Genomic DNA, 24,942 nt, shown 5'->3' with positions numbered 1-24,942 from the left:
TATTTTTTTTTAAAATTCCGAATGTGCAGGATACATTTGCGGATAATTGATTTTTAACGCTAATAGAAAAAATCCAATCGAAATAGTTTATTTATGTATAATTTTTGCATTTTCTAAACCAATATAAATTTCTCATATTCAATTTAGCGGTAGTAGGGCAAAAAGACCATATCGATATATTTTGCAAAAATCTATGTATAAATGTATTTTGAATTATCTGCATTTTTTTTTATATATATTTTACTTTTAAAATAAAGTCATTTTATAATTAATATCTAGTATCTAGAAGTTAGCAACGTTACCCTTAGCAAGCACTTACATTTTAATTTCTAAAATTGGATTTTAATAATATGAAACTTAAAAGTACTTATCGCTATCTAACAAATAAACAGCTTCATATAATGACCCATTTCTTTTGGCAAAACAACATTTACAAACCTGACTGGCTATTTATACATTTAAATGAAATCTTTTAATACTGATACATGTGTGTCATTATTGATCACATTGATTGTTTATCTATAGACTTTAAACAGATTTGAAGCATATCAATATATCTTTTTTCAACCGATCGACTTAGTTCAAATAATAAACTGTGTATGCAATAAAGTACCATCTTGGCAGTCATATCCCTGCCATCCAGGGTTACACCCAGAATCACAAGAACCATTGAATCTGTTACAACCATCGCAGGTGTCTTTACATCTGTCAGCACAATCCAGTCCAAAGAATCCGTATGGGCAAGCTTAAGTAAATATATAATGTAGTAATCAAAATCTACCTACATATATAATGGATGCTTGCCATCTCGCCAACTAAAATATAAGTAAAAGTAGTTTTTTGGTTCTTTAATTGAATGAATTATATTTTCACTCACGTATTTGGCATGTTTCCCCATGATAACCAACTTCGCATCCCGTTAAACATGACCCGTTGGTGTGGACGCACTGAGTTAAGTCATGACAGTGTCCACATTCTTGTTGACATTCAGCACCATAATATCCTTGACCACATGCTATTAAAAACACACAATGTTTACTTATACATTACCAGTTGGTCGATACAAAGGAACGAAAAAAAAATGTTTGGCGAACAACTTCAGAGAGCGATTTTATTTTCCGGTCAAAACCTAAAATATGTTTTCTTTTAGGATGTTAATTCAATGATTAACTAATTCCAAAGAAAAGATTATAAAGAGTAATGTGAAAACATTGGTGTTTTGAATGACAACACGAATAAGGCTCTGGTAAGACTGTTTTTGTTTGTTATCAATTAAAAACGCTGGCTTACTATAAAGTAAATTGCTAAACGTTAAGATACCAATATACATAATTTACAAGGATATTTTTTCATCTGAAATACATAGAACATAAAAATTATTGCAATGCCTCAAAGGATCAATTGTATATAACAAAAGAATTGGCCTCTAAAGGAAATCGCATTCCAGGAAAAATCCCTTTCAAGAAACAAAGTTTATTTGATAATGTTTACACTTTGTACACTTATCTATTTTTTTTTCGAATTTTCATTCAGAATGTAGCATATTTTGTAAAGGGTAGGTTTGATCTGAAGTTCATACCTTGTTAAACGTTACTACTCACGTGTTTTACACAAGTCCCCTTGATAACCAGCATCACATCCTGTCAAACAAGTCCCATTAATATTGGAACATTGGTTGACGTCACGACAGTGCCCGCATTTTTGAAGGCAGTTATCTCCAAATGATCCCTGGTCACAAGCTGGTGAGAGAAAAATTGTTTTGCTGTAAGTAATGGCAATTTTTTTTTAAAAAAACTATATCTTTAGAATAAATTAAATGGCAACCAATTTACAGTACAGGCAACGCGGATCCCGTATTGGCCCGCGTTACCGTCACGGTATTTTTATCGTTCCCGCGATACACCATCGCGGTTTTTGATCGCGGTATGGATTGCGACCGTGATGACACCGCGACGGTGTGATTTACCGTTATTCCTGCTGCTGCTTCTTGTTGTTACTTTACCTATACTGTACATTACAGGCAATGCAGGTCGCGTAAATCCACGTCAAAAATGCGACTTCAGATTTAAGCATAACAGCTGCATTGTAAATAAATTGTGGTCCATATTATTATAAAATTGATAAATTATATTTATGAAATAGAATTTCATGAAATCGGAAACTACATTCGAATTACAACATAACATGATCATTATGCTGTTAAATTTTGTGATGTGTAAATAAGAACACATATCTTTGTATTTGACGTGCTTATTTCAGTTATTATTTCTATTAGTTGATAATCCTGTTTTTATAACAATCTTAAAATTAAATATTTTCATAAGATGAACTCGTATCAATGCAGAGCAATTTTATCTTCTCATTTTATAAGTTGACACGCATAGCGCCGTAAACTGTAAATACATGACTTGTGTATGTTTTAAATTGAGAAATGAACAAATGTCGGGAATCAACTAAGAAATCTATTTTTCCATTCAATAATAAATTATCATTCATATATAAAGTTGGTGCTGTGTTAAAGCACATGGAATCATAACGTGTATCAGTATGCGTTTCCTGTGTATACATATAAAGTTTAAGTCATGATCATTTTCTGTGTATACATGTAGTGATTAACAAACTCAGGGTAGAAAACGACATGCCCTTGAGGGTTTTCACACCTATTCACGACAAAAGAAAAAGTCTATATCGCGTACGGCTTCGTCTAATCGCACAACACCTTACGAGAGAGAGAGAGAGAGAGAGAGAGAGAGAGAGAGAGAGAGAGAGAGAGAGAGAGGGAGAGAGAGAGACGTTTAGGCGTAATTTAACGTACACTTATGTGAAATATACTTATATCCAATACTAAATATTCATAAAATTAGTATTCATAAAAGAATATGGTACACTGTGATTGAATCCATCATGCAATTTCAGATTTGAGTCCACGTGCTGCACCTGTCAATCAAATCAACCCGCTAGTTCTACCACGTGTTTCCTCCATGATAAAGTTTCGTTCTATAAGTTTTATTCAATAGACAATAAGAAATATGTTTAACAGTTAAGTTTTTTTACAATGTTCGTGATGCATGATTTACTGTGTTTGGAAAGTTTAATTCGTTGTGTTTTTTCCCTATCTCTTTTAGTTTATAATGGAGGTTTTTTGCGGGAAGGAACATCTTCAACACGTTTAGCGGTTAAAGAATGCAGTAAAATGAATCAATTTTTTGATATAACTATTAGTAAAATTGTTTGATGTGCATGTAGAATTCTTCTTGGTCAATCGTTACACAAATTATCTACCTGCCTCATTCCTGTGTATTCTGTGCGTTCAAGCGTAGAGTGATTTCCTGTCAGTGCGACGGTTTCACACCTTTGTGTAAAACAATTGGGACTAAAGTCAAATAATTAAAAGTTAACTTCGACAGTCATAAAGCGGGGGGGGGGGGGGGGGGGGGGTAAGGTTACGATAACGGGAAACGGGTTTACATACACTGTATTTGTAGTAGTTTTATATTCAACAAGATTACATGTACATGCCCACATAAAATGATATCAATACATTTACTGAAATGTTTAAATGTTTTTTTATCGGCATGAAATGCAAAACTTTCAAAACATGTTCTTAATTTCTTTGAAATGTGTAAGAACATAAGAACGGTTTAACAACATTTCCTTCTCAAAATTTTTTATCTAGTTATTCTGTTAAGAGAGACAGAGAGAGAGAGAGAAAGAGGGGGGCTCGGTCGCGAGCGAACGCTAACCTCCGTCACGGCGGGTAGCTGGTACACCATCACGACACCATGACATTGGATACCCACAATATCTTTCGATTACATAATTTTATGCAACTCTGGGTATCTCTAAGGCTCCTTACTCTCTCAGTCAGATTGAGTCTTGAAGAACACACGGCTTCGCACTTAAAGATTGTCGTCGCAAACGTAACGCACTAGAAAGTGGGAATCCTCGCGCTATGACAAACGACGAGCCATATATGTATCTAAAGTAACGCAACACAAATTCACTTAAACGTGAATTCACAAAAAATGTTCTTTACACGTAGAAGACCTTGTAAGAAATAAACGGAACATGCTAAAAATACCGGGTTGGTAATTTTATAGGAAGCCCTCATTTTCAATCACTTGCTCATCATTAGTTGACACGCATGGACTTCAAAACAAACAATACAAATTTAGGCGGACCAATTAATTGTTAAGAAAACACAATCACACTGCGTACATATTTATAATTTTATTGGCAATGAAAATCATTTCATGATAATTTTTAATTTAACGACCTTCTTAAAATATGATAATGGATTCGAAAATATTTTATTTGCAATTGCTGCACGAGTATTAAATTAAATACTTTTATAATTTATTTTTAAATAGCTATGAAATAAAAAAAATTGTAAAACAGACTCCAAGTATTTCGATATAATCTCTGTCAAAATCTGGTTAAATATCGTCATTAAATATTAAGAAACATTCAATTTATTTGTCATTCGGGGAGATAACTCCCGCTTGTATACGATACTTTTCCATCGATAATTTTACCGTGGCGGGGACAGGTAGATGATGAGTTTACCGTGATGGGAACGCGGTATACCTGTCTCACCTGGCCGATCACCTCGATGTGTTTATACCGTGACGGGGCGCGGGAAACACGCGATCCGCGTTGCCTGTACTGTATATAAGTATAAATTGAGTTGGAAGAGTTTGTCCATTATAAACCGTGAATTCATACTTTAAAAAAAATATCATTAAGTTTTGCAATTGCAAATTTGTTTTCTTTATTTATTTTTAAAATTCCGAATGTGCAGGATACATTTGCGGATAATTGATTTTTAACGCTAATAGAAAAAATCCAATCGGAATAGTTTATTTATGTATAATTTTTGCATTTTCCAAACCAATTTAAATTTCTCATATTCAATTTAGCGGTAGTAGGGCAAAAAGACCATATCGATATATTTTGCAAAAATCTATGTATAAATGTATTTTGAATTATCTGCATTTTTTTTATATATATTTTACTTTTAAAATAAAGTCATTTTATAATTAATATCTAGTATCTAGAAGTTAGCAACGTTACCCTTAGCAAGCACTTACATTTTAATTTCTAAAATTGGATTTTAATAATATGAAACTTAAAAGTACTTATCGCTATCTAACAAATAAACAGCTTCATATAATGACCCATTTCTTTTGGCAAAACAACATTTACAAACCTGACTGGCTATTTATACATTTAAATGAAATCTTTTAATACTGATACATGTGTGTCATTATTGATCACATTGACTGTTTATCTATAGACTTTAAACAGATTTGAAGCATATCAATATATCTTTTTTCAACCGATCGACTTAGTTCAAATAATAAACTGTGTATGCAATAAAGTACCATCTTGGCAGTCATATCCCTGCCATCCAGGGTTACACCCAGAATCACAAGAACCATTGAATCTGTTACAACCATCGCAGGTGTCTTTACATCTGTCAGCACAATCCAGTCCAAAGAATCCGTATGGGCAAGCTTAAGTTAATATATAATGTAGTAATCAAAATCTACCTACATATATAATGGATGCTTGCCATCTCGCCAACTAAAATATAAGTCAAAGTAGTTTTTTGGTTCTTTAATTGAATGAATTATATTTTCACTCACGTGTTTGGCATGTTTCCCCATGATAACCAACTTCGCATCCCGTTAAACATGACCCGTTGGTGTGGACGCACTGAGTTAAGTCATGACAGTGTCCACATTCTTGTTGACATTCAGCACCATAATATCCTTGACCACATGCTATTAAAAACACACAATGTTTACTTATACATTACCAGCTGGTCGATACAAAGGAACGAAAATTAAAAAAAAATGTTTGCCAAACAACTTCAGAGAGCGATTTTATTTTCCGGTCAAAACCTAAAATATGTATTCTTTTATGATGTTAATTCAATGATTAACTAATTCCAAAGAAAAGATTATAAAGAGTAATGTGAAAATATTGGTGTTTTGAATGACAACACGAATAAGGCTCTGGTAAGACTGTTTTTGTTTGTTATCAATTAAAAACGCTGGCTTACTATAAAGTAAATTGCTAAACGTTAAGATACCAATATACATAATTTACAAGGATATTTTTTCATCTGAAATACATAGAACATAAAAATTATTGCAATGCCTCAAAGGATCAATTGTATATAACAAAAGAATTGGCCTCTAAAGGAGATCGCATTCCAGGAAAAATCCCTTTCAAGAAACAAAGTTTATTTGATAATGTTTACACTTTGTACACTTATCTATTTTTTTTTCGAATTTTCATTCAGAATGTAGCATATTTTGTAAAGGGTAGGTTTGATCTGAAGTTCATACCTTGTTAAACGTTACTACTCACGTGTTTTACACAAGTCCCCTTGATAACCAGCATCACATCCTGTCAAACAAGTCCCATTAATATTGGAACATTGGTTGACGTCACGACAGTGCCCGCATTTTTGAAGGCAGTTATCTCCAAATGATCCCTGGTCACAAGCTGGTGAGAGAAAAATTGTTTTGCTGTAAACAAAACCTCCTAAGTAATGGCAATTTTTTTAAAAAACTATATCTTTAGAATAAATTAAATGGCAACCAATTTATTTAAGTATAAATTGAGTTGGAAGAGTTTGTCCATTATAAACCGTGAATTCATACTTTAAAAAAAATATCATTAATTTTGCAATTGCAAATTTGTTTTCTTTATTTATTTTTAAAATTCCGAATGTGCAGGATACATTTGCGGATAATTGATTTTTAACGCTAATAGAAAAAATCCAATCGGAATAGTTTATTTATGTATAATTTTTGCATTTTCTAAACCAATTTAAATTTCTCATATTCAATTTAGCGGTAGTAGGGCAAAAAGACCATATCGATATATTTTGCAAAAATCTATGCATAAATGTATTTTGAATTATCTGCATTTTTTTTTTATATATATTTAACTTTTAAAATAAAGTCATTTTATAATTAATATCTAGTATCTAGAAGTTAGCAACGTTACCCTTAGCAAGCACTTACATTTTAATTTCTAAAATTGGATTTTAATAATATGAAACTTAAAAGTACTTATCGCTATCTAACAAATAAACAGCTTCATATAATGACCCATTTCTTTTGGCAAAACAACATTTACAAACCTGACTGGCTATTTATACATTTAAATGAAATCTTTTAATACTGATACATGTGTGTCATTATTGATCACATTGATTGTTTATCTATAGACTTTAAACAGATTTGAGGCATATCAATATATCTTTTTTCAACCGATCGACTTAGTTCAAATAATAAACTGTGTATGCAATAAAGTACCATCTTGGCAGTCATATCCCTGCCATCCAGGGTTACACCCAGAATCACAAGAACCATTGAATCTGTTACAACCATCGCATGTGTCTTTACATCTGTCAGCACAATCCAGTCCAAAGAATCCGTATGGGCAAGCTTAAGTTAAAATATAATGTAGTAATCAAAATCTACCTACATATATAATGGATGCTTGCCATCTCGCCAACTAAAATATAAGTCAAAGTAGTTTTTTGGTTCTTTAATTGAATGAATTATATTTTCACTCACGTGTTTGGCATGTTTCCCCATGATAACCAACTTCGCATCCCGTTAAACATGACCCGTTGGTGTGGACGCACTGAGTTAAGTCATGACAGTGTCCACATTCTTGTTGACATTCAGCACCATAATATCCTTGACCACATGCTATTAAAAACACACAATGTTTACTTATACATTACCAGTTGGTCGATACAAAGGAACGAAAAAAAAAATGTTTGGCGAACAACTTCAGAGAGCGATTTTATTTTCCGGTCAAAACCTAAAATATGTTTTCTTTTATGATGTTAATTCAATGATTAACTAATTCCAAAGAAAAGATTATAAAGAGTAATGTGAAAACATTGGTGTTTTGAATGACAACACGAATAAGGCTCTGGTAAGACTGTTTTTGTTTGTTATCAATTAAAAACGCTGGCTTACTATGAAGTAAATTGCTAAACGTTAAGATACCAATATACATAATTTACAAGGATATCTTTTCATCTGTAATACATAGAACATAACAATTATTGCAATGCCTCAAAGGATCAATTGTATATAACAAAAGAATTGGCCTCTAAAGGAGATCGCATTCCAGGAAAAATCCCTTTTAAGAAACAAAGTTTATTTGATAATGTTTACACTTTGTACACTTATCTATTTTTTTTTTCGAATTTTCATTCAGAATGTAGCATATTTTGTAAAGGGTAGGTTTGATCTGAAGTTCATACCTTGTTAAACGTTACTACTCACGTGTTTTACACAAGTCCCCTTGATAACCAGCATCACATCCTGTCAAACAAGTCCCATTAATATTGGAACATTGGTTGACGTCACGACAGTGCCCGCATTTTTGAAGGCAGTTATCTCCAAATGATCCCTGGTCACAAGCTGGTGAGAGAAAAATTGTTTTGCTGTAAACAAAACCTCCTAAGTAATGGCAATTTTTTTAAAAAACTATATCTTTAGAATAAATTAAATGGCAACCAATTTATATAAGTATAAATTGAGTTGGAAGAGTTTGTCCATTATAAACCGTGAATTCATACTTTAAAAAAAATATCATTAAGTTTTACAATTGCAAATTTGTTTTCTTTATTTTTTTTTAAAATTCCGAATGTGCAGGATACATTTGCGGATAATTGATTTTTAACGCTAATAGAAAAAATCCAATCGAAATAGTTTATTTATGTATAATTTTTGCATTTTCTAAACCAATATAAATTTCTCATATTCAATTTAGCGGTAGTAGGGCAAAAAGACCATATCGATATATTTTGCAAAAATCTATGTATAAATGTATTTTGAATTATCTGCATTTTTTTTTATATATATTTTACTTTTAAAATAAAGTCATTTTATAATTAATATCTAGTATCTAGAAGTTAGCAACGTTACCCTTAGCAAGCACTTACATTTTAATTTCTAAAATTGGATTTTAATAATATGAAACTTAAAAGTACTTATCGCTATCTAACAAATAAACAGCTTCATATAATGACCCATTTCTTTTGGCAAAACAACATTTACAAACCTGACTGGCTATTTATACATTTAAATGAAATCTTTTAATACTGATACATGTGTGTCATTATTGATCACATTGATTGTTTATCTATAGACTTTAAACAGATTTGAAGCATATCAATATATCTTTTTTCAACCGATCGACTTAGTTCAAATAATAAACTGTGTATGCAATAAAGTACCATCTTGGCAGTCATATCCCTGCCATCCAGGGTTACACCCAGAATCACAAGAACCATTGAATCTGTTACAACCATCGCAGGTGTCTTTACATCTGTCAGCACAATCCAGTCCAAAGAATCCGTATGGGCAAGCTTAAGTTAATATATAATGTAGTAATCAAAATCTACCTACATATATAATGGATGCTTGCCATCTCGCCAACTAAAATATAAGTAAAAGTAGTTTTTTGGTTCTTTAATTGAATGAATTATATTTTCACTCACGTATTTGGCATGTTTCCCCATGATAACCAACTTCGCATCCCGTTAAACATGACCCGTTGGTGTGGACGCACTGAGTTAAGTCATGACAGTGTCCACATTCTTGTTGACATTCAGCACCATAATATCCTTGACCACATGCTATTAAAAACACACAATGTTTACTTATACATTACCAGTTGGTCGATACAAAGGAACGAAAAAAAAATGTTTGGCGAACAACTTCAGAGAGCGATTTTATTTTCCGGTCAAAACCTAAAATATGTTTTCTTTTAGGATGTTAATTCAATGATTAACTAATTCCAAAGAAAAGATTATAAAGAGTAATGTGAAAACATTGGTGTTTTGAATGACAACACGAATAAGGCTCTGGTAAGACTGTTTTTGTTTGTTATCAATTAAAAACGCTGGCTTACTATAAAGTAAATTGCTAAACGTTAAGATACCAATATACATAATTTACAAGGATATTTTTTCATCTGAAATACATAGAACATAAAAATTATTGCAATGCCTCAAAGGATCAATTGTATATAACAAAAGAATTGGCCTCTAAAGGAAATCGCATTCCAGGAAAAATCCCTTTCAAGAAACAAAGTTTATTTGATAATGTTTACACTTTGTACACTTATCTATTTTTTTTTCGAATTTTCATTCAGAATGTAGCATATTTTGTAAAGGGTAGGTTTGATCTGAAGTTCATACCTTGTTAAACGTTACTACTCACGTGTTTTACACAAGTCCCCTTGATAACCAGCATCACATCCTGTCAAACAAGTCCCATTAATATTGGAACATTGGTTGACGTCACGACAGTGCCCGCATTTTTGAAGGCAGTTATCTCCAAATGATCCCTGGTCACAAGCTGGTGAGAGAAAAATTGTTTTGCTGTAAGTAATGGCAATTTTTTTTTAAAAAAACTATATCTTTAGAATAAATTAAATGGCAACCAATTTACAGTACAGGCAACGCGGATCCCGTATTGGCCCGCGTTACCGTCACGGTATTTTTATCGTTCCCGCGATACACCATCGCGGTTTTTGATCGCGGTATGGATTGCGACCGTGATGACACCGCGACGGTGTGATTTACCGTTATTCCTGCTGCTGCTTCTTGTTGTTACTTTACCTATACTGTACATTACAGGCAATGCAGGTCGCGTAAATCCACGTCAAAAATGCGACTTCAGATTTAAGCATAACAGCTGCATTGTAAATAAATTGTGGTCCATATTATTATAAAATTGATAAATTATATTTATGAAATAGAATTTCATGAAATCGGAAACTACATTCGAATTACAACATAACATGATCATTATGCTGTTAAATTTTGTGATGTGTAAATAAGAACACATATCTTTGTATTTGACGTGCTTATTTCAGTTATTATTTCTATTAGTTGATAATCCTGTTTTTATAACAATCTTAAAATTAAATATTTTCATAAGATGAACTCGTATCAATGCAGAGCAATTTTATCTTCTCATTTTATAAGTTGACACGCATAGCGCCGTAAACTGTAAATACATGACTTGTGTATGTTTTAAATTGAGAAATGAACAAATGTCGGGAATCAACTAAGAAATCTATTTTTCCATTCAATAATAAATTATCATTCATATATAAAGTTGGTGCTGTGTTAAAGCACATGGAATCATAACGTGTATCAGTATGCGTTTCCTGTGTATACATATAAAGTTTAAGTCATGATCATTTTCTGTGTATACATGTAGTGATTAACAAACTCAGGGTAGAAAACGACATGCCCTTGAGGGTTTTCACACCTATTCACGACAAAAGAAAAAGTCTATATCGCGTACGGCTTCGTCTAATCGCACAACACCTTACGAGAGAGAGAGAGAGAGAGAGAGAGAGAGAGAGAGAGAGAGAGAGAGAGAGAGAGAGAGAGAGGGAGAGAGAGAGACGTTTAGGCGTAATTTAACGTACACTTATGTGAAATATACTTATATCCAATACTAAATATTCATAAAATTAGTATTCATAAAAGAATATGGTACACTGTGATTGAATCCATCATGCAATTTCAGATTTGAGTCCACGTGCTGCACCTGTCAATCAAATCAACCCGCTAGTTCTACCACGTGTTTCCTCCATGATAAAGTTTCGTTCTATAAGTTTTATTCAATAGACAATAAGAAATATGTTTAACAGTTAAGTTTTTTTACAATGTTCGTGATGCATGATTTACTGTGTTTGGAAAGTTTAATTCGTTGTGTTTTTTCCCTATCTCTTTTAGTTTATAATGGAGGTTTTTTGCGGGAAGGAACATCTTCAACACGTTTAGCGGTTAAAGAATGCAGTAAAATGAATCAATTTTTTGATATAACTATTAGTAAAATTGTTTGATGTGCATGTAGAATTCTTCTTGGTCAATCGTTACACAAATTATCTACCTGCCTCATTCCTGTGTATTCTGTGCGTTCAAGCGTAGAGTGATTTCCTGTCAGTGCGACGGTTTCACACCTTTGTGTAAAACAATTGGGACTAAAGTCAAATAATTAAAAGTTAACTTCGACAGTCATAAAGCGGGGGGGGGGGGGGGGGGGGGGGTAAGGTTACGATAACGGGAAACGGGTTTACATACACTGTATTTGTAGTAGTTTTATATTCAACAAGATTACATGTACATGCCCACATAAAATGATATCAATACATTTACTGAAATGTTTAAATGTTTTTTTATCGGCATGAAATGCAAAACTTTCAAAACATGTTCTTAATTTCTTTGAAATGTGTAAGAACATAAGAACGGTTTAACAACATTTCCTTCTCAAAATTTTTTATCTAGTTATTCTGTTAAGAGAGACAGAGAGAGAGAGAGAAAGAGGGGGCTCGGTCGCGAGCGAACGCTAACCTCCGTCACGGCGGGTAGCTGGTACACCATCACGACACCATGACATTGGATACCCACAATATCTTTCGATTACATAATTTTATGCAACTCTGGGTATCTCTAAGGCTCCTTACTCTCTCAGTCAGATTGAGTCTTGAAGAACACACGGCTTCGCACTTAAAGATTGTCGTCGCAAACGTAACGCACTAGAAAGTGGGAATCCTCGCGCTATGACAAACGACGAGCCATATATGTATCTAAAGTAACGCAACACAAATTCACTTAAACGTGAATTCACAAAAAATGTTCTTTACACGTAGAAGACCTTGTAAGAAATAAACGGAACATGCTAAAAATACCGGGTTGGTAATTTTATAGGAAGCCCTCATTTTCAATCACTTGCTCATCATTAGTTGACACGCATGGACTTCAAAACAAACAATACAAATTTAGGCGGACCAATTAATTGTTAAGAAAACACAATCACACTGCGTACATATTTATAATTTTATTGGCAATGAAAATCATTTCATGATAATTTTTAATTTAACGACCTTCTTAAAATATGATAATGGATTCGAAAATATTTTATTTGCAATTGCTGCACGAGTATTAAATTAAATACTTTTATAATTTATTTTTAAATAGCTATGAAATAAAAAAAATTGTAAAACAGACTCCAAGTATTTCGATATAATCTCTGTCAAAATCTGGTTAAATATCGTCATTAAATATTAAGAAACATTCAATTTATTTGTCATTCGGGGAGATAACTCCCGCTTGTATACGATACTTTTCCATCGATAATTTTACCGTGGCGGGGACAGGTAGATGATGAGTTTACCGTGATGGGAACGCGGTATACCTGTCTCACCTGGCCGATCACCTCGATGTGTTTATACCGTGACGGGGCGCGGGAAACACGCGATCCGCGTTGCCTGTACTGTATATAAGTATAAATTGAGTTGGAAGAGTTTGTCCATTATAAACCGTGAATTCATACTTTAAAAAAAATATCATTAAGTTTTGCAATTGCAAATTTGTTTTCTTTATTTATTTTTAAAATTCCGAATGTGCAGGATACATTTGCGGATAATTGATTTTTAACGCTAATAGAAAAAATCCAATCGGAATAGTTTATTTATGTATAATTTTTGCATTTTCCAAACCAATTTAAATTTCTCATATTCAATTTAGCGGTAGTAGGGCAAAAAGACCATATCGATATATTTTGCAAAAATCTATGTATAAATGTATTTTGAATTATCTGCATTTTTTTTATATATATTTTACTTTTAAAATAAAGTCATTTTATAATTAATATCTAGTATCTAGAAGTTAGCAACGTTACCCTTAGCAAGCACTTACATTTTAATTTCTAAAATTGGATTTTAATAATATGAAACTTAAAAGTACTTATCGCTATCTAACAAATAAACAGCTTCATATAATGACCCATTTCTTTTGGCAAAACAACATTTACAAACCTGACTGGCTATTTATACATTTAAATGAAATCTTTTAATACTGATACATGTGTGTCATTATTGATCACATTGACTGTTTATCTATAGACTTTAAACAGATTTGAAGCATATCAATATATCTTTTTTCAACCGATCGACTTAGTTCAAATAATAAACTGTGTATGCAATAAAGTACCATCTTGGCAGTCATATCCCTGCCATCCAGGGTTACACCCAGAATCACAAGAACCATTGAATCTGTTACAACCATCGCAGGTGTCTTTACATCTGTCAGCACAATCCAGTCCAAAGAATCCGTATGGGCAAGCTTAAGTTAATATATAATGTAGTAATCAAAATCTACCTACATATATAATGGATGCTTGCCATCTCGCCAACTAAAATATAAGTCAAAGTAGTTTTTTGGTTCTTTAATTGAATGAATTATATTTTCACTCACGTGTTTGGCATGTTTCCCCATGATAACCAACTTCGCATCCCGTTAAACATGACCCGTTGGTGTGGACGCACTGAGTTAAGTCATGACAGTGTCCACATTCTTGTTGACATTCAGCACCATAATATCCTTGACCACATGCTATTAAAAACACACAATGTTTACTTATACATTACCAGTTGGTCGATACAAAGGAACGAAAAAAAAAATGTTTGCCGAACAACTTCAGAGAGCGATTTTATTTTCCGGTCAAAACCTAAAATATGTTTTCTTTTAGGATGTTAATTCAATGATTAACTAATTCCAAAGAAAAGATTATAAAGAGTAATGTGAAAACATTGGTGTTTTGAATGACAACACGAATAAGGCTCTGGTAAGACTGTTTTTGTTTGTTATCAATTAAAAACGCTGGCTTACTATAAAGTAAATTGCTAAACGTTAAGATACCAATATACATAATTTACAAGGATATTTTTTCATCTGAAATACATAGAACATAAAAATTATTGCAATGCCTCAAAGGATCAATTGTATATAACAAAAGAATTGGCCTCTAAAGGAGATCGCATTCCAGGAAAAATCCCTTTTAAGAAACAAAGTTTATTTGATAATGTTTACACTTTGTACACTTATCTATTTTTTTTCCCATTTTCATTCAGAATGTAGCATATTTTGTAAAGGGTAGGTTTGATCTGAAGTTCATACCTTGTTAAACGTTACTACTCACGTGTTTTACACAAGTCCCCTTGATAACCAGCATCACATCCTGTCAAACAAGTCCCATTAATATTGGAACATTGGTTGACGTCACGACAGTGCCCGCATTTTTGAAGGCAGTTATCTCCAAATGATCCCTGGTCACAAGCTGGTGAGAGAAAAATTGTTTTGCTGTAAACAAAACCTCCTAAGTAATGGCAATTTTTTTAAAAAACTATATCTTTAGAATAAATTAAATGGCAACCAATTTATATAAGTATAAATTGAGTTGGAAGAGTTTGTCCATTATAAACCGTGAATTCATACTTTAAAAAAAATATCATTAAGTTTTGCAATTGCAAATTTGTTTTCTTTATTTTTTTTTTAAAATTCCGAATGTGCAGGATACATTTGCGGATAATTGATTTTTAACGCTAATAGAAAAAATCCAATCGGAATAGTTTATTTATGTATAATTTTTGCATTTTCCAAACCAATTTAAATTTCTCATATTCAATTTAGCGGTAGTAGGGCAAAAAGACCATATCGATATATTTTGCAAAAATCTATGTATAAATGTATTTTGAATTATCTGCATTTTTTTTATATATATTTTACTTTTAAAATAAAGTCATTTTATAATTAATATCTAGTATCTAGAAGTTAGCAACGTTACCCTTAGCAAGCACTTACATTTTAATTTCTAAAATTGGATTTTAATAATATGAAACTTAAAAGTACTTATCGCTATCTAACAAATAAACAGCTTCATATAATGACCCATTTCTTTTGGCAAAACAACATTTACAAACCTGACTGGCTATTTATACATTTAAATGAAATCTTTTAATACTGATACATGTGTGTCATTATTGATCACATTGACTGTTTATCTATAGACTTTAAACAGATTTGAAGCATATCAATATATCTTTTTTCAACCGATCGACTTAGTTCAAATAATAAACTGTGTATGCAATAAAGTACCATCTTGGCAGTCATATCCCTGCCATCCAGGGTTACACCCAGAATCACAAGAACCATTGAATCTGTTACAACCATCGCAGGTGTCTTTACATCTGTCAGCACAATCCAGTCCAAAGAATCCGTATGGGCAAGCTTAAGTTAATATATAATGTAGTAATCAAAATCTACCTACATATATAATGGATGCTTGCCATCTCGCCAACTAAAATATAAGTCAAAGTAGTTTTTTGGTTCTTTAATTGAATGAATTATATTTTCACTCACGTGTTTGGCATGTTTCCCCATGATAACCAACTTCGCATCCCGTTAAACATGACCCGTTGGTGTGGACGCACTGAGTTAAGTCATGACAGTGTCCACATTCTTGTTGACATTCAGCACCATAATATCCTTGACCACATGCTATTAAAACACACAATGTTTACTTATACATTACCAGTTGATCGATACAAAGGAACGAAAAAAAAAATGTTTGCCGAACAACTTCAGAGAGCGATTTTATTTTCCGGTCAAAACCTAAAATATGTTTTCTTTTAGGATGTTAATTCAATGATTAACTAATTCCAAAGAAAAGATTATAAAGAGTAATGTGAAAACATTGGTGTTTTGAATGACAACACGAATAAGGCTCTGGTAAGACTGTTTTTGTTTGTTATCAATTAAAAACGCTGGCTTACTATAAAGTAAATTGCTAAACGTTAAGATACCAATATACATAATTTACAAGGATATTTTTTCATCTGAAATACATAGAACATAAAAATTATTGCAATGCCTCAAAGGATCAATTGTATATAACAAAAGAATTGGCCTCTAAAGGAGATCGCATTCCAGGAAAAATCCCTTTTAAGAAACAAAGTTTATTTGATAATGTTTACACTTTGTACACTTATCTATTTTTTTTTTCGAATTTTCATTCAGAATGTAGCATATTTTGTAAAGGGTAGGTTTGATCTGAAGTTCATACCTTGTTAAACGTTACTACTCACGTGTTTTACACAAGTCCCCTTGATAACCAGCATCACATCCTGTCAAACAAGTCCCATTAATATTGGAACATTGGTTGACGTCACGACAGTGCCCGCATTTTTGAAGGCAGTTATCTCCAAATGATCCCTGGTCACAAGCTGGTGAGAGAAAAATTGTTTTGCTGTAAGTAATGGCAATTTTTTTTTTAAAAACTATATCTTTAGAATAAATTAAATGGCAACCAATTTATATAAGTATAAATTGAGTTGGAAGAGTTTGTCCATTATAAACCGTGAATTCATACTTTAAAAAAAATATCATTAAGTTTTGCAATTGCAAATTTGTTTTCTTTATTTATTTTTAAAATTCCGAATGTGCAGGATACATTTGCGGATAATTGATTTTTAACGCTAATAGAAAAAATCCAATCGGAATAGTTTATTTATGTATAATTTTTGCATTTTCCAAACCAATTTAAATTTCTCATATTCAATTTAGCGGTAGTAGGGCAAAAAGACCATATCGATATATTTTGCAAAAATCTATGTATAAATGTATTTTGAATTATCTGCATTTTTTTTATATATATTTTACTTTTAAAATAAAGTCATTTTATAATTAATATCTAGTATCTAGAAGTTAGCAACGTTACCCTTAGCAAGCACTTAAATTTTAATTTCTAAAATTGGATTTTAATAATATGAAACTTAAAAGTACTTATCGCTATCTAACAAATAAACAGCTTCATATAATGACCCATTTCTTTTGGCAAAACAACATTTACAAACCTGACTGGCTATTTATACATTTAAATGAAATCTTTTAATACTGATACATGTGTGTCATTATTGATCATATTGATTGTTTATCTATAGACTTTAAACAGATTTGAAGCATATCAATATATCTTTTTTCAACCGATCGACTTAGTTCAAATAATAAACTGTGTATGCAATAAAGTACCATCTTGGCAGTCATATCCCTGCCATCCAGGGTTACACCCAGAATCACAAGAACCATTGAATCTGTTACAACCATCGCAGGTGTCTTTACATCTGTCAGCACAATCCAGTCCAAAGAATCCGTATGGGCAAGCTTAAGTTAATATATAATGTAGTAATCAAAATCTACCTACATATATAATGGATGCTTGCCATCTTGCCAACTAAAATATAAGTAAAAGTAGTTTTTTGGTTCTTTAATTGAATGACTTATATTTTCACTCACGTATTTGGCATGTTTCCCCATGATAACCAACTTCGCATCCCGTTAAACATGACCCGTTGGTGTGGACGCACTGAGTTAAGTCATGACAGTGTCCACATTCTTGTTGACATTCAGCACCATAATATCCTTGACCACATGCTATTAAAAACACACAATGTTTACTTATACATTACCAGTTGGTCGATACAAAGGAACGAAAAAAGAAATGTTTGCCGAACAACTTCAGAGAGCGATTTTATTTTCCGGTCAAAACCTAAAATATGTTTTCTTTTATGATGTTAATTCAATGATTAACTAATTCCAAAGAAAAGATTATAAAGAGTAATGTGAAAACATTGGTGTTTTGAATGACAACACGAATAAGGCTCTGGTAAGACTGTTTTTGTTTGTTATCAATTAAAAACGCTGGCTTACTATAAAGTAAATTGCTAAACGTTAAGATACCAATATATATAATTTACAAGGATATTTTTTCATCTGAAATACATAGAACATAAAAATTATTGCAATGCCTCAAAGGATCAATTGTATATAACAAAAGAGTTGGCCTCTAAAGGAGATCGCATTCCAGGAAAAATCCCTTTTAAGAAACAAAGTTTATTTGATAATGTTTACACTTTGTACACTTATCTATTTATTTTCGAATTTTCATTCAGAATGTAGCATATTTTGTAAAGGGTAGGTTTGATCTGAAGTTCATACCTTGTTAAACGTTACTACTCACGTGTTTTACACAAGTCCCCTTGATAACCAGCATCACATCCTGTCAAACAAGTCCCATTAATATTGGAACATTGGTTGACGTCACGACAGTGCCCGCATTTTTGAAGGCAGTTATCTCCAAATGATCCCTGGTCACAAGCTGGTGAGAGAAAAATTGTTTTGCTGTAAACAAAACCTCCTAAGTAATGGCAATTTTTTTAAAAAACTATATCTTTAGAATAAATTAAATGGCAACCAATTTATATAAGTATAAATTGAGTTGGAAGAGTTTGTCCATTATAAACCGTGAATTCATACTTTAAAAAAAATATCATGAAGTTTTGCAATTGCAAATTTGTTTTCTTTATTTTTTTTTTTAAAATTCCGAATGTGCAGGATACATTTGCGGATAATTGATTTTTAACGCCAATAGAAGAAAATCCAATTGGAATAGTTTATTTATGTATAATTTTTGCATTTTCTAAACCAATTTAAATTTCTCATATTCAAGAACAATTGAATCTGTTACAACCATCGCAGGTGTCTTTACATCTGTCAGCACAATCCAGTCCAAAGAATCCGTATGGGCAAGCTTAAGTTAATATATAATGTAGTAATCAAAATCTACCTACATATATAATGGATGCTTGCCATCTTGCCAACTAAAATATAAGTAAAAGTAGTTTTTTGGTTCTTTAATTGAATGAATTATATTTTCACTCACGTGTTTGGCATGTTTCCCCATGATAACCAACTTCGCATCCCGTTAAACATGACCCGTTGGTGTGGACGCACTGAGTTAAGTCATGACAGTGTCCACATTCTTGTTGACATTCAGCACCATAATATCCTTGACCACATGCTATTAAAAACACACAATGTTTACTTATACATTACCAGTTGGTCGATACAAAGGAACGAAAAAAAAAATGTTTGCCGAACAACTTCAGAGAGCGATTTTATTTTCCGGTCAAAACCTAAAATATGTTTTCTTTTATGATGTTAATTCAATGATTAACTAATTCCAAAGAAAAGATTATAAAGAGTAATGTGAAAACATTGGTGTTTTGAATGACAACACGAATAAGGCTCTGGTAAGACTGTTTTTGTTTGTTATCAATTAAAAACGCTGGCTTACTATGAAGTAAATTGCTAAACGTTAAGATACCAATATACATAATTTACAAGGATATTTTTTCATCTGAAATACATAGAACATAAAAATTATTGCAATGCCTCAAAGGATCAATTGTATATAACAAAAGAATTGGCCTCTAAAGGAGATCGCATTCCAGGAAAAATCCCTTTCAAGAAACAAAGTTTATTTGATAATGTTTACACTTTGTACACTTATCTATTTTTTTTTCGAATTTTCATTCAGAATGTAGCATATTTTGTAAAGGGTAGGTTTGATCTGAAGTTCATACCTTGTTAAACGTTACTACTCACGTGTTTTACACAAGTCCCCTTGATAACCAGCATCACATCCTGTCAAACAAGTCCCATTAATATTGGAACATTGGTTGACGTCACGACAGTGCCCGCATTTTTGAAGGCAGTTATCTCCAAATGATCCCTGGTCACAAGCTGGTGAGAGAAAAATTGTTTTGCTGTAAACAAAACCTCCTAAGTAATGGCAATTTTTTTAAAAAACTATATCTTTAGAATAAATTAAATGGCAACCAATTTATTTAAGTATAAATTGAGTTGGAAGAGTTTGTCCATTATAAACCGTGAATTCATACTTTAAAAAAAATATCATTAAGTTTTGCAATTGCAAATTTGTTTTCTTTATTTATTTTTAAAATTCCGAATGTGCAGGATACATTTGCGGATAATTGATTTTTAACGCTAATAGAAAAAATCCAATCGGAATAGTTTATTTATGTATAATTTTTGCATTTTCCAAACCAATTTAAATTTCTCATATTCAATTTAGCGGTAGTAGGGCAAAAAGACCATATCGATATATTTTGCAAAAATCTATGTATAAATGTATTTTGAATTATCTGCATTTTTTTTATATATATTTTACTTTTAAAATAAAGTCATTTTATAATTAATATCTAGTATCTAGAAGTTAGCAACGTTACCCTTAGCAAGCACTTACATTTTAATTTCTAAAATTGGATTTTAATAATATGAAACTTAAAAGTACTTATCGCTATCTAACAAATAAACAGCTTCATATAATGACCCATTTCTTTTGGCAAAACAACATTTACAAACCTGACTGGCTATTTATACATTTAAATGAAATCTTTTAATACTGATACATGTGTGTCATTATTGATCACATTGATTGTTTATCTATAGACTTTAAACAGATTTGAAGCATATCAATATATCTTTTTTCAACCGATCGACTTAGTTCAAATAATAAACTGTGTATGCAATAAAGTACCATCTTGGCAGTCATATCCCTGCCATCCAGGGTTACACCCAGAATCACAAGAACCATTGAATCTGTTACAACCATCGCAGGTGTCTTTACATCTGTCAGCACAATCCAGTCCAAAGAATCCGTATGGGCAAGCTTAAGTTAATATATAATGTAGTAATCAAAATCTACCTACATATATAATGGATGCTTGCCATCTCGCCAACTAAAATATAAGTAAAAGTAGTTTTTTGGTTCTTTAATTGAATGACTTATATTTTCACTCACGTATTTGGCATGTTTCCCCATGATAACCAACTTCGCATCCCGTTAAACATGACCCGTTGGTGTGGACGCACTGAGTTAAGTCATGACAGTGTCCACATTCTTGTTGACATTCAGCACCATAATATCCTTGACCACATGCTATTAAAAACACACAATGTTTACTTATACATTACCAGTTGGTCGATACAAAGGAACGAAAAAAAAATGTTTGCCGAACAACTTCAGAGAGCGATTTTATTTTCCGGTCAAAACCTAAAATATGTTTTCTTTTATGATGTTAATTCAATGATTAACTAATTCCAAAGAAAAGATTATAAAGAGTAATGTGAAAACATTGGTGTTTTGAATGACAACACCAATAAGGCTCTGGTAAGACTGTTTTTGTTTGTTATCAATTAAAAACGCTGGCTTACTATAAAGTAAATTGCTAAACGTTAAGATACCAATATACATAATTTACAAGGATATTTTTTCATCTGAAATACATAGAACATAAAAATTATTGCAATGCCTCAAAGGATCAATTGTATATAACAAAAGAATTGGCCTCTAAAGGAAATCGCATTCCAGGAAAAATCCCTTTCAAGAAACAAAGTTTATTTGATAATGTTTACACTTTGTACACTTATCTATTTTTTTTTCGAATTTTCATTCAGAATGTAGCATATTTTGTAAAGGGTAGGTTTGATCTGAAGTTCATACCTTGTTAAACGTTACTACTCACGTGTTTTACACAAGTCCCCTTGATAACCAGCATCACATCCTGTCAAACAAGTCCCATTAATATTGGAACATTGGTTGACGTCACGACAGTGCCCGCATTTTTGAAGGCAGTTATCTCCAAATGATCCCTGGTCACAAGCTGGTGAGAGAAAAATTGTTTTGCTGTAAGTAATGGCAATTTTTTTTAAAAAAAACTATATCTTTAGAATAAATTAAATGGCAACCAATTTATATAAGTATAAATTGAGTTGGAAGAGTTTGTCCATTATAAACCGTGAATTCATACTTTAAAAAAAATATCATTAAGTTTTGCAATTGCAAATTTGTTTTCTTTATTTATTTTTAAAATTCCGAATGTGCAGGATACATTTGCGGATAATTGATTTTTAACGCTAATAGAAAAAATCCAATCGGAATAGTTTATTTATGTATAATTTTTGCATTTTCCAAACCAATTTAAATTTCTCATATTCAATTTAGCGGTAGTAGGGCAAAAAGACCATATCGATATATTTTGCAAAAATCTATGTATAAATGTATTTTGAATTATCTGCATTTTTTTTATATATATTTTACTTTTAAAATAAAGTCATTTTATAATTAATATCTAGTATCTAGAAGTTAGCAACGTTACCCTTAGCAAGCACTTACATTTTAATTTCTAAAATTGGATTTTAATAATATGAAACTTAAAAGTACTTATCGCTATCTAACAAATAAACAGCTTCATATAATGACCCATTTCTTTTGGCAAAACAACATTTACAAACCTGACTGGCTATTTATACATTTAAATGAAATCTTTTAATACTGATACATGTGTGTCATTATTGATCACATTGATTGTTTATCTATAGACTTTAAACAGATTTGAAGCATATCAATATATCTTTTTTCAACCGATCGACTTAGTTCAAATAATAAACTGTGTATGCAATAAAGTACCATCTTGGCAGTCATATCCCTGCCATCCAGGGTTACACCCAGAATCACAAGAACCATTGAATCTGTTACAACCATCGCAGGTGTCTTTACATCTGTCAGCACAATCCAGTCCAAAGAATCCGTATGGGCAAGCTTAAGTTAATATATAATGTAGTAATCAAAATCTACCTACATATATAATGGATGCTTGCCATCTCGCCAACTAAAATATAAGTCAAAGTAGTTTTTTGGTTCTTTAATTGAATGAATTATATTTTCACTCACGTGTTTGGCATGTTTCCCCATGATAACCAACTTCGCATCCCGTTAAACATGACCCGTTGGTGTGGACGCACTGAGTTAAGTCATGACAGTGTCCACATTCTTGTTGACATTCAGCACCATAATATCCTTGACCACATGCTATTAAAAACACACAATGTTTCCTTATACATTACCAGTTGGTCGATACAAAGGAACGAAAAAAGAAATGTTTGCCGAACAACTTCAGAGAGCGATTTTATTTTCCGGTCAAAACCTAAAATATGTTTTCTTTTAGGATGTTAATTCAATGATTAACTAATTCCAAAGAAAAGATTATAAAGAGTAATGTGAAAACATTGGTGTTTTGAATGACAACACGAATAAGGCTCTGGTAAGACTGTTTTTGTTTGTTATCAATTAAAAACGCTGGCTTACTATAAAGTAAATTGCTAAACGTTAAGATACCAATATACATAATTTACAAGGATATTTTTTCATCTGAAATACATAGAACATAAAAATTATTGCAATGCCTCAAAGGATCAATTGTATATAACAAAAGAATTGGCCTCTAAAGGAGATCGCATTCCAGGAAAAATCCCTTTTAAGAAACAAAGTTTATTTGATAATGTTTACACTTTGTACACTTATCTATTTTTTTTTTCCCATTTTCATTCAGAATGTAGCATATTTTGTAAAGGGTAGGTTTGATCTGAAGTTCATACCTTGTTAAACGTTACTACTCACGTGTTTTACACAAGTCCCCTTGATAACCAGCATCACATCCTGTCAAACAAGTCCCATTAATATTGGAACATTGGTTGACGTCACGACAGTGCCCGCATTTTTGAAGGCAGTTATCTCCAAATGATCCCTGGTCACAAGCTGGTGAGAGAAAAATTGTTTTGCTGTAAACAAAACCTCCTAAGTAATGGCAATTTTTTAAAAAACTATATCTTTAGAATAAATTAAATGGCAACCAATTTATATAAGTATAAATTGAGTTGGAAGAGTTTGTCCATTATAAACCGTGAATTCATACTTTAAAAAAAATATCATTAAGTTTTGCAATTGCAAATTTGTTTTCTTTATTTTTCTTTTTAAAATTCCGAATGTGCAGGATACATTTGCGGATAATTGATTTTTAACGCCAATAGAAAAAAATCCAATTGGAATAGTTTATTTATGTATAATTTTTGCATTTTCTAAACCAATTTAAATTTCTCATATTCAAGAACAATTGAATCTGTTACAACCATCGCAGGTGTCTTTACATCTGTCAGCACAATCCAGTCCAAAGAATCCGTATGGGCAAGCTTAAGTTAATATATAATGTAGTAATCAAAATCTACCTACATATATAATGGATGCTTGCCATCTTGCCAACTAAAATATAAGTCAAAGTAGTTTTTTGGTTCTTTAATTGAATGAATTATATTTTCACTCACGTGTTTGGCATGTT

The 24,942-nt window shown here is 31.8% G+C and overlaps 2 protein-coding genes across 2 annotated transcripts in view; both read right to left on the bottom strand.

The window, feature by feature from the left end:
• The window catches only part of LOC128160776 (fibrillin-3-like), a 68,600-nt gene extending 54,266 nt beyond the window's left edge, over window positions 1-14,334 (bottom strand). The window contains exons 1-9 of the mRNA XM_052824106.1: window positions 14,324-14,334; window positions 9,545-9,705; window positions 9,281-9,412; window positions 8,325-8,462; window positions 7,335-7,466; window positions 6,379-6,516; window positions 5,385-5,516; window positions 1,602-1,739; window positions 614-745 (exon numbers count right to left, since the gene is read on the bottom strand). Of these exons, the coding sequence (XP_052680066.1) occupies window positions 614-745; window positions 1,602-1,739; window positions 5,385-5,516; window positions 6,379-6,516; window positions 7,335-7,466; window positions 8,325-8,462; window positions 9,281-9,412; window positions 9,545-9,705; window positions 14,324-14,334 (1,114 nt within the window). The remainder of the gene's footprint in view (window positions 1-613; window positions 746-1,601; window positions 1,740-5,384; window positions 5,517-6,378; window positions 6,517-7,334; window positions 7,467-8,324; window positions 8,463-9,280; window positions 9,413-9,544; window positions 9,706-14,323) is intronic.
• A 64-nt stretch (window positions 14,335-14,398) lies between these two features.
• On the bottom strand, window positions 14,399-24,939 carry LOC128160774 (cell death abnormality protein 1-like). Its single transcript, XM_052824105.1, has 12 exons — window positions 24,929-24,939; window positions 23,502-23,662; window positions 23,238-23,369; window positions 22,294-22,431; window positions 21,570-21,707; window positions 21,306-21,437; window positions 20,351-20,488; window positions 18,924-19,061; window positions 18,200-18,337; window positions 17,936-17,997; window positions 16,004-16,135; window positions 14,399-14,461 (listed from the first exon to the last, which is right to left on the bottom strand). Exons 1-12 carry the CDS (start codon window positions 24,937-24,939, stop codon window positions 14,399-14,401), a joined length of 1,383 nt encoding a protein of 460 aa, XP_052680065.1.
• Window positions 24,940-24,942: the final 3 nt, after the last annotated feature.

Source organism: Crassostrea angulata, chromosome 8 (assembly GCF_025612915.1).
Source record: "Crassostrea angulata isolate pt1a10 chromosome 8, ASM2561291v2, whole genome shotgun sequence".
NCBI classification, from domain to species: domain Eukaryota; kingdom Metazoa; phylum Mollusca; class Bivalvia; order Ostreida; family Ostreidae; genus Magallana; species Magallana angulata.
The sequence above is the reverse complement of the archived record's forward strand: the minus strand, read 5'-3'. Positions and strand labels throughout refer to the sequence as shown.

Coding starts and splice junctions, on each gene's coding strand:
- LOC128160774 (XM_052824105.1), bottom strand. Junction 22,432..23,237: donor GGGATATGACTGCCAAGATG/GTACTTTATTGC, acceptor TTCTCTCACCAG/CTTGTGACCAGGGATCATTT. Junction 19,062..20,350: donor AGGGGACTTGTGTAAAACAC/GTGAGTAGTAAC, acceptor TTCTCTCACCAG/CTTGTGACCAGGGATCATTT.